The sequence below is a fragment of the Triticum urartu genome, chromosome 3A (genome assembly GCF_056163025.1).
Source record: "Triticum urartu cultivar PI428250 chromosome 3A, HENAU_Tu73, whole genome shotgun sequence".
In the NCBI taxonomy this organism is placed as follows: Eukaryota; Viridiplantae; Streptophyta; class Magnoliopsida; order Poales; family Poaceae; genus Triticum; species Triticum urartu.
This window is the reverse complement of record NC_141875.1, coordinates 723,446,126-723,457,216: the sequence shown is the minus strand read 5'-3', so window position 1 is coordinate 723,457,216 and position 11,091 is coordinate 723,446,126. Positions and strand designations below refer to the sequence as shown.

At 48.6% G+C, this 11,091-nt stretch overlaps 1 protein-coding gene across 1 annotated transcript; it reads right to left on the bottom strand.

Moving 5' to 3' along the window:
* Window positions 1-7,794: 7,794 nt before the first annotated feature.
* Window positions 7,795-10,846, bottom strand: LOC147982206 (protein FAR1-RELATED SEQUENCE 5-like). Its single transcript, XM_087516237.1, has 5 exons — window positions 10,649-10,846; window positions 8,836-10,429; window positions 8,309-8,761; window positions 8,152-8,213; window positions 7,795-8,067 (listed from the first exon to the last, which is right to left on the bottom strand). The coding sequence occupies exons 1-5, from the start codon at window positions 10,844-10,846 to the stop codon at window positions 7,795-7,797; spliced, it is 2,580 nt and encodes an 859-aa protein (XP_087372363.1).
* Between the last annotated feature and the right edge of the window lie 245 nt (window positions 10,847-11,091).

The window sequence follows — 11,091 nt, the reverse complement described above, 5'->3', positions numbered from 1 at the left end:
GGTCTAACGTCGGACGTTTTCGGTCTCCGGAAACAGTCGCCAGGCCTCCCTCTCTTCTCTTATCTCAGCTCAAGACCGTCTACACAGCCCACTACCTATCGCCAGGTCCAACCTAACCTCTCTCGTCAGCCCGCGGCCCTCCTCGCGCGCGCGTCCGAAAATTGTCCCGGAACCGACCCGAGCAGTCGTCACCGTCGTGTCTGGATCATCCCCAAACATCTACAAAACGTCTCTGTTTTCTCATTTGGGCTCCCTATCTATATTATCCGCGATCGTCCGATTACGATCGAAGGGACCGGATAGCCCCTAATTTAACCCACCTGCTATTTATACACAGATGAAACCCTAGAAACTAGGGATCTATCCCATCCATCCCGTGTCCGCCGCCACCACTCTCTCCCTTGGTTTCAGCGCCAAACCAATCCCCAATCGGCAGCCTCGATCCAAATCCACCCGCACGCAACCAGCCACTACATCCTCCTGATCTGCCTCCTCCCGCAGAGGCACTCACCTCGACCCCGAGCGGATCAAGCCAGCCGTCCCCGCCGGCGATGGGCAGCACCGGACCAGCAGGACTGTGGCCTTCCTCTCCCTCCTCCCCTCTATTTTTCCTCGTACTCCCCGGCTCTCTCTCACGATCTCCCACTCTCTCTGTATTTCATCTGTTGCAGGTCCCAAGCACCTTGTTCCCTCCTCCCGTGCCTCGATCCAGGGTGGATCGGGAGCAGCGCCACCCTGCGTCAACCGCTGGAGCAACGTCTGCCCCGGCGAACCTCGACCTCCTCCGAAGCCATGGAGCCTCCCTGCCGTTCCCGACCTCTACTCCCTCTTGTCTCGCCATGGCGTCTCCGAGCCCAACCATGGACAGTGGCTGCCGGAGCTCGTCTTCCCCGCCCGCGCGTGCCCGCCGTCGCCAGAGTCGCAGGCCACCATGGACAGCCCAGGAGCTCCCTCGCAGCTGCCTGGATCTGGCGTCTCACCGGAGACCGCGTCCTCGCCCGTTTCCAGCCGCTGCCATGCTCTGTCGAAGACGACGAGCACCCGGCCGAGCCAGCAGCGTCGTTGACCGCGTGCATGGAACACATCCCGCGTCAAGTCCCTCCGGCCGCGCCCGCAACCTGCCTCCGCACCGTCCCTGCGTTCCTGTCGACCCTCGCTGGAGTTGTGCCAAGTTCCACCTGCTCTTCTCGTCCTGCCAGATGCATCCCTCGTCGCCGGATCCGAGGACCCCGCGCCCGGATCCCTCCTTCCCCGGCGAGCTCCGCCTCCCTCCATCGCCGGAGCTCCGCCGGATGCCTCGCCGTTGACCCTGCCATCTGCTTCGTTCGCCTAGGGCAGCGCCCAGTCTCTGCTTCATCCACGCGAGGGAGACGAGCGCAGCGCTCCTGTTTCATTGACCGAGTCCGCCCGAGCCGGCCCGCCGCTAGTTTTCCCCTGCAGGCCTCCCTCTCCGTCTAAACCGGGCCATGCCCATGGTGAGCGCCCAGCAGTTTCGTCCCGTGCCTTTTTTTTTGCCAGATTTGCAGAATAGTCCCAAGAGTTCATGCATTTAGTATCTCACAAACCGTGCATCGGATTAAAATAAGTTATATATGAAACTTGCTTAGAATTTTGTGTAGATTAATAATTTGCCACTTTCATCTATGTTTGAAATGTTTGAAATGTTGTTTGTTTAAATTTACTTAAATGCCATGCTAAAATGCTTTATTTCATAACTAAATAACCATAGCTCCAAACCTAACAAACTTTATATGTAAATGGGGTAGAAAAATGCCTAGTTTAACATGGTGGCATCACTTTGCATGTTTAACAACTCCAAAATTGTGTTTAGGGCAGAACAGTACCAAACCTTAAAACATGCACATGAGGAGTTTCCAGACTTGTTGTTTTGCTGTTCCGGCCTCATTTAAACTTGCCTAGATAGATAGTTTCATTATGCTTCACCTCTTGCCATGCTAACAAGATTTAATATTGTTGGGTACATAAACGAGAGAGAACTAAATAAGTTATGTAGTGTTCCGTCAATATGCACCCCGATGCATATTGAGCTCCACTTAATTTGTAGGATTGTTTGTGCACTTTGCCACGCCATGCCTCATTAAACCGGACATGCATCATACTTGTTTGCGCATCGTGCCATGCTTATGTGGTGGTTGTTTACTATGTTGTTTGCTTTTTTCCGGTGTACTTCTTCTCGGTAATCCGGTAACATCGTGATTGTGAGGACCCGTTCGACTACGTCCGTTTGTCTTCTTCATGGACTCGTTCTTCTTCCTTGCGGGATCTCAGGCAAGATGACCATACCCTCGAAATCACTTATATCTTTGCTTGCTAGATGCTCGCTCTTTTGCTATGCCTATGCTGCGATACCTACCACTTGCTTATCATGCCTCCCATATTGTTGAACCAAGCCTCTAACCCACCTTGTCCTAGCAAACCGTTGTTTGGCTATGTTACCGCTTTGCTCAGACCCTCTTATAGCGTTGTTAGTTGCAGGTGAAGATTGAAGCTTGTTCCATGTTTGGAACATGGATATTCTTGTTGGGATATCACAATATCTCTTATTTAATTAATGCATCTATATACTTGGTAAAGGATGGAAGGCTCGGCCTTATGCCTGGTGTTTTGTTCCACTCTTGCCGCCCTAGTTTCCGTCATATCGGTGTTATGTTCCCGGATTCTGCGTTCCTTACGCGGTTGGGTTATAATGGGAACCCCTTGACAGTTCGCCTTGAATAAAACTCCTCCGGCAAGGCCCAACATTGGTTTTACCATTTGCCACCTAGCCTTTTCTTTCCCTTGAGTCGGCCGGCTCAAGGGTCATCTTATTTTAACCCCCCCGTGCCAGTGCTTTTCTAAGTGTTGGTCCAACTAAGCGATGTCCGAGGCTACCAGGGGCAACCCTGGGCTGGCTTACCCGACGTCTGGCTCATCCGGTGTGCCCTGAGAACGAGATATGTGCAGCTCCTATCGGGATTTGTCGGCACATCTGGGTGGCTTTGCTGGTCTTGTTTTACCATTGTCGAAATGTCTTGTAACCGGGATTCCGAGCCTGATCGGGTCTTCCCGCTAGAAGGAATATCCTTCGTTGACCGTGAGAGCTTGTGATGGGCTAAGTTGGGACACCCCTGCAGGGTTATGAACTTTCGAAAGCCGTGCCAGCAGTTATGGGTAGATGGGAATTTGTTAATGTCCGGTTGTAGAAAACCTGAAGCTTAACTTAATTAAAATGCATCAACCGCGTGTGTAACCGTGATGGTCTCTTTCCGGCGGTGTCCGGGAGTGAACACGGTGTTGGAGTTATGCTTGACGTAGGTTGTTCTAGGATCACTTCTTGATCATAGTTTCTCGAACGTGCCTTGCCTTCTCTTCTCGCTCTCATTTGCGTATGTTAGCCACCATATATGCTAGACGCTTGCTACAGCTCCACCTTATACCTTTTACCCGTCCTATAAGCTTAAATAGTCTTGATCATGAGGGTGTGAGATTGCTGAGTCCCCGTGACTCACAGATACTTCCAAAACCAGTTTGCAGTTGCGGATGATGCCATGCAGGTGACGCAACCAAGCTCAAGGAGGAGCTCGATGAAGATCTTGTCCTTTGTGTTGTTTCGGTCCAGTTGATCAGTAGTGGAGCCCAGTTGGGGTCGATCGGGGATCTGTGTAGCATTTGGGGTAGTCTTCTTTTATTTTGGTTCCGTAGTCAGACCTTGAGTGTATCTAGATGATGTATTGTTTTATTCTTGTAATTGTGTGAAGTGGCGAGTGTAAGCCAACTATGTATCCTTTTCCCTTAATGTATTACATGGGTTGTTGTGAAGATTACCTCACTTGCGACATTGCTTTCAATGCGGTTATGCCTCTAAGTCGTGCTTCGACACGTAGGAGACATAGCCGCATCAAGGGCGTTACATATGGTTGGATGGTCTTTCATCTGGTCGGATGTCCGAACATGTCCATGGATATTCTGATGTGGTCAGTTTGGTGAGCCGCTTTGGTGGCGCATTAGGAATGGGATAGATACAAATCATCGAAATCCCTAGTATGGATGAAGATTTTTTTTGACAAATTCGAGGTGGTGTTGCACCTCCGGCCGTTGATGACATCATCCTCGCACAAGCAAACGACCGGCCGGGCGAATGGATCGAAGGATTCAGACAAATGAAACCAAGCAGGCAAAGACTAGTCAGACACTTGCTTGGCACAACAAGCAGCGGATGGAATCGACAAATCTTTGCCCTCGTTGTCATCTTCCTCCCGCCTCACCCTCTCAAGCGACGAGCAGAATGCGAGTGCTGACCTTGCTGGCTTGCGTCCTAGGTATGCAATTCCGGTTGCCATAGGCCAAGCCAAGGTGACTGACTTCATGCCACTGGTCCCAAGCTGGGGAGGGAGCTTGGCACCAACTGGACCAGTGGATCGATAAGTAACATTCATCTACGACAGTTCTGACCGAAGCCTTGTCGTCCCCATCTAGGCGCATCGCCATTCCAAAGCAAAAGTTGTCGTCTCCCTGTCACCGCGCAACCACCCATCCATCATCCATCCGTCGGGTCCCTACAGTACCTCTCCTCACCTTGACTTCAGCGCCCATGGCGGGGGCCAGACAACCTCGTGTCGCCTGGGCTAGGTGCTATTCCTTTTCGATCCCGCCGTCGACGCACCGTGTCTAGCACTGCACCACTTGTCAAACGAATGTAATCGATCAGCACTCCTGGCTGGCTCGCTCTATAAATACTCTTCTACTGCTAAAGCCTGACCAGCCAGGACGTACGATCATGGCGAGCAGCAGCAGCAGCATGGCGGTGCTGGTCACCGTCGTGCTGTGCGGCCTGTGCCTGACGGCGAGCCGCGTGGAGGGGCAGCTGCAGGTGGGTTTTTACAGCACCACCTGCCCCAACGCCGAGGCCATCGTCCGGCGCGCCGTCACGGCGGCCTTCGCGACCGACCCCGGCGTCGCCGCCGGGCTCATCCGGCTCCACTTCCAGGACTGCTTCGTCGAGGTACGTGTCGCATAGGATCAGAAGCAGCTGCAGGCTGCAGCTATAATATATATGCCTGCTTGCTTTTGCATGGCTACGCCGCACGGGTGCTATATTTAGGAACCAGCAATGCTAGACCTACGTACTGATTCATTCGTAATGGCTTCGGTGGCTTTTTTTTGGTTGGAGGAAATAAGCGGGAGGGGCCCTACCCAGTTGAAATCACGGGGCGGAGAGGTTATAGTTAGGAAATTTACGTAAGAGTTCCTAGGTTTTCTTCGTAGGTGTAGCATTTTTGTTTAGGAACGGAGGGGTAGGAGAGAGGGGAAAACGTATACGTGTTTAGCATGCACCCGTATACGTGTTTAGAGCATCTCCAGCCGTTCGGCCTCCAGGACGCACAAAAAGGGTCTCCTGGGGGCGAGCCGGCGATGCAATCGGCGCTGGGGGCGGTTTCGCGCCCAGTCATCGCCCCCAGCTCGCCCCCAGGCATCGAAATTGGCCCACTTTTCAGCTCCATTTCGGCGAATAAAGGGCCCATGTGGGCGACAATAGGCCCATATTCGGCGTGGTTCACCCTTGTTCGGCTTTGAATTATGCACATAAATTTTTTTATCACATATTTCATCACAAAAATATCAAATACTTCAACAAAATAGTGTTCAATACAAATTATATGGTTCAACAAATAAAAACTCATATTTCATCACCGGGAGCTCCGTATGCAAGCATCCTCATCGCTGTCGTGCACTTCTGGATGGAGATGAATCCAAGAGTGCCGGTGCAATCCATCTTGCACTTGAAGTAGTTGTTGAACTCCCGGATAGAATTCACAATCCTGAGGAAGAGCTTTCGGCTCATCCGATAACAGCGCCAAAATGTTTTCTCGCCGTGAAGTGGAGCATCGGCGAAGTAGTCGGAGTAGAGCATGCAGTAGCCTTCGAGACGATGCCGGTTCTTTGCTTTCACCCGCCCAGGCGCCGAGACACATCGCCGCGGCTTTTCATTGCTCGCCAGCAGCTGGGCGAGGGCGGCGAGCACCATGAGATGCTCTTCTTCCTGGACGTCGGCCTTGGCTTCCTCCTCCAGCAGCGCGGCGAGCGCTTCCTCGTCATCCGAGTCCATCGCCGAGGCAGGCAAATCGCCGAACACCTTGAGCTCGGTGGGCGTGTACCCGCCGCTAAACCGTGCCTCCGTGGCCGAAAACGGCGGCCGGAAACGCCCAGCTGCTGTTGGAGGGGCTGCCGCGGCGAAGCGCTGCTATTTTCCCGGCGGGGAATGGCTATCTAGCGGTGTAGGATGGTGGGCGACGCCGGGATATAGCTACTTGTGGCCGAGGGAGTGGGGGTGGGAGGCGAGTCGGGGAAGAAAACCTTGACTTTTCCCGTGACGGTGTGGGCCAGCCACGCTTTTCCCTTGCGCCGGGGAAGAAAATTTCATGGACACCGGCTGCAAAGCCCATCCTGTGCGTACCCCTGCCCAGATTCGTCCACGTGTCCTCTCCTTACATCCGACCGCCGCAGTTCGTTCCGATCCATTCGCTCCTTTCGTCGGCTCGGGAGCGCTCGCTCGGCTCCAAATACGTGTGATCCCGGCTCCCTCACGAGGCAAGGCCGGCTGAGGCGGAGGCCCACATAGTCGGCCCTTTTGTCTCACAGTCGCCCGGTTTCAAGCCTCCGCGTCTTTCGTCCGCCACCGCTGATGGAGGGCACGGTGTGCCCAAACCAAGGTGATCCCGTCTCCGGCGCCGGCCTCTCACTCCCCCACGCGCACCTCCATCTCGCCCAGTTCAGAACTGGTGACCCCCTCCCTTGCAAGTCTGAAAGTTTGTGTTTCCTTTTGGCTGTTAGCATGAAATTAGCTCCTTCAGGTAAGAGGTTTGATTTGCTAATCGTACATGACCACATGTTAATCACATATTTTGATTAAACTGGGACGAACGAAGTGCAACCTAGCAAGCTCGTACTTGATCGGATCGTTTGATTCGCTCAGTCGAGCTACAAAATCAATTCCATCACTAGTTTCAGAGTAAAGAAAGTGTAGTTTCAGACCGAAGGGTGTTTATCTTATAGGAGGACGAACTTTACATTATTTTGCTATACGTCTGACAACTATCTGACCAAACTCACATGCTAATAATTCAATGCGATTTGTGCATGTCTTTGCAGTCGTGAAAGAGAAGTTTTCAAATTGGCAAGGATTCCCCCTGGTCCAACTAGCTAAGATGGTAGAAAAGGGAACAAAGAGCAAACAGGAGGTCACCTACTCATGTAACAGTCATGCTTCGCCATCATTCTACTGGACAAAGACCCCGAAGTACACCGCTGGAACAAGACAACCGATGCCATGGAAACAACATCAATAATTCCTGATGAGTAGACTTAAAAGTAGGATTTTGAGATATTACAAATCTGGAGTAGACTTCGTGACAAATCGTGTACTAGTATATAGCTGATTGCTCTCTCTGACAATTTCCAACTACAATGTACAGTTGTACACTGTATCTTTTTTCATCTAAGATATATATGAATGAGGTGCTCGACCTCGAAGATTTAAATCAGAGGTCTGAAAATCTGAAACTATTGCAGGTGCTCGGCCTTGAAGATTTAACACTTAACACATTCTGTCGCATAATCAATGCAATCTCACAGAAATCCAGAAATGATGAAAAACCATACTCAGTGTAGTACATAATTATACCAAAACATTCTAAATGAAGACAAAATTCAGTCTACTACAGTGCATCAATTATAATTCATAGATACACCAAATGACATCAAAAAAATTGTACTCCTTATAGGCTGCCCGTAATACTAATCATCAAAAGGTAACTTTCTAGCAGCCGAGGACAATGTGGCATCCTGCTCAACCCCAAGTAAAAGACTTGTAAATCCGCCTTGGATAGATGGAGCAGACATGGTTGAAGGTTGCCCATACACATCATTTGCAAAGGTTAGCATTGTGGCATTAGCATATCTGCCTTGGATCAACGGTGCAGCCATGATCGAAGATCGCCCTCGCCCATAGACATCATTTGAAAATTTTGGCATGGTATTAGTAATGTCAATACTACCAGCATTCACATCCTATATCATAGAATATGAAATTGTTCATAAAACATGCAAGACAAATATGAAAAGGGGATACTGACTCTGAGTCAAATGGTTTACCATCATTTCCTTCGGATCGATGCCGCCATCCCTATTCTGTACTACATTTTTTCGATCTTCTCCTAAAGTCAAACATATGAATTGAAAGAAAAGTAAAAGGATTAACAATAGAAGTATAGAATGGAAAAAGGCTTGCTAGAATGGGTAGGATCGGTACCTTTCTTTTTAGCACTTTTATTTTTCTTCCCTTTCTTTTCTTCGAGGGAGATGGTTGCCCGTTTACGCTTTGCGCCTTTCACCACCTGCGGAACTCTGAATGATATTGTACCATTTATTGTGTTTGTAGCACACTCAGCCGAAACTAGCGGAACCTCGCTGGATTTTTCCTCCATCTTGCTAAGAGTGTTATCTGCTTCCAAGTCTAACTTATCTATAGCTTTCTTGAAATCATCAAGAAGTTGTTTTGACCGAGTACACTTCAATGCAACTGATGTAGCCTTCCTTGAGATACGTGCAGCTCGTGTTTTCAAGCTTTCCTCCTCGGATCCTTGTTTTTCAACATAAAATCCTCTTTTCGCATATTTTGTCCATCTTCCTAGTATATATTCTGGTGGCAAAATGAAAACGTCATTCATATTGAAGACTTTGAATGCATGCTTGCACAATATACCTGCAAGATATGGATGTCATATTTCATCAAGTTGTATTACAGAGCACATTGCATCATAAATTGTGTATATATACCTATAGATTCGAACTTTCTGCAACAACATGTAATAGTTGTGTCCGTGGTATTGAATATAACTTTTGCTCCATGCTCGCTGTTCATATGTGTGACCATATATGTCAACACCGGACTGTCGGTTTGTAATAGTTTACAGGAGAATGAAAATTGGCTTTTGAATTCTGTTTCAAATTCTGAATACATCCGCCTTGTATATGATTCAGATGCAGTCTTTAGCAAAGGAAAATTTGGACTGTAAGAAACAGGTTTCTTTCGACGCGAACTAAAATCTTCATCCAACTCATTTTCACGAAGACTTCCAGAAACCTTCTCACATTCTACAAGGAGTTCTGAAAGACCAAGTCTCCTACGAAATCTTTGCTTGAATACATTATTCATACCTTCACTCCTTTGAGTCGAGTTCATATCAGCTGTAAAAGAGTCACGATAGACAGCAGCCCACTTTTCCCTCAACTCATACAGCTTTTTCATCCATTCATTGTCCTCAAGGTTGTATTGATCCAACAATTCGAACCATTTTTTATTGAAGTAAAATTCTGACCTATCTTCGTAGACACATTTCTTAAAATCAGGTAAAAACTTCTCAGGATGCTCATGAATTACATGCCCAAGATGTTTTGCAGCATTAAGATAAATGTGCCACAAACAAAGCCGATGACTTGTATTTGGGAACACATATGCAATTGCTCCGTCCATGGCCTTGTCCTGATCAGTGAAAATAGTGCTCGGATGCTTGCCTGACATCGCTGTTAAAAATGTTTCAAAGAGCCAAACAAATGAATCGATACTCTCATTAAATATCAGCGCGGCACCAAAAATTACTGTCTGCTTGTGATGGTTGGTACCAACGAATGGAGCAAAAGGCATTTCAAACTTGTTAGTCTGAAAGGTGGTATCAAATGATACAGCATCCCCAAAACATGCGTAATCCATGATAGACTGACCATCTGCCCAAAAGAAATTAGCTATTTGGCCATCAACTTGATCTATCTGAATGGCATAAAAAAATGTAGGATCCTCTCTTTGCTTATTTTTCAAGTATTCCAACAGTGTCTGTGCATCATTTGATTCTAAATACTTCTTGCGCTCGTGACCAATCTCATTATTGCAGTCCATCTTTGAGAATGGTATTTTGTCGGGTCCTCCGTAAAATGCTACCATAAAGTCATATACCTGGGATGGCTTCATCCCGGCTTCCCGTATCTGGCCAATTAGATGTCTATCCGCTTCTATAACACGTCTTTGGGACCTCATCTTGTGCACCTTATTGGGACTAGCAAGATAATGATTGTGCTCGGTTATAAGCTTTTGCACTGTCCAAATACCATCCTTGTTGACACTAAACTGAATACGAGCCTCACAACCTGTCCTTGTAGTGTCCTTAGATGATTGGGTTTCTCGATGGCCTTCGTTACTGCAAACTATATATTTTTGAGATATACTTTTATCACCTCGTCGCTTTGTGTGGCTTTTTCTGACACTGAACCCAACCTTGGCGGCATATGCGTTGTACATATCATAAGCATTGTCCTCTGAATCGAAAGCCAATCCAACTTTTGGAACAATCAACGTTTGTCCAACTTTATCAATCGCCTGCCATACAATGAGTCCAGAGTTAAATTTATATTACCATAATGTGATGTGGGAAAATGTTTTTCTCATGCACTTTGTGAATTTGTTTTCCTAAGCTTACTGAAGAACGCATATTAATTTTGAGCAGTCATTTGCCAAGTAATCAGTGCATAGTACAGTACTAGAGTACGATGATCTTATGCCGACTGTCTGAATAGGATATCGCTTTTCAACTCGTACCTGCATTCTTTGCTCTACATCGGCGACCCCGTCGTCCTGCTGACCTCCTTCTCCTATCATGGCGGTGGTCGTATCCTCCCGGACTCCTCCTCCTGACATGACGTGTGGGGCCTGCAAGTTCATGGCGTGCGCACAACCATTCTCATCCGCGAGATTTATGCGGGACAAGTCGTCGGCAGTGCCACCGTGGTCCGTCATGGCCGCTCCCGTCCTTCTCGACAGTACTGCAGCTTCAAACTGCGGCGGCTATGAATATCCTTCTAGGCTGATGCGGCCATGCGAAGGAGAGGATGAAGATGCGTTTGGGCGTGAGGCAAACATAATTGTGCTCTCCCCCGGCGGAGTGAGTGCCGGACCAGGGTTCCCTCGGCCGCCACCAGTCTCATCTGCCATGATCAGATCGCCGCTATTCAAGGGAAGCAGATGCTATCAATCACAAGTAT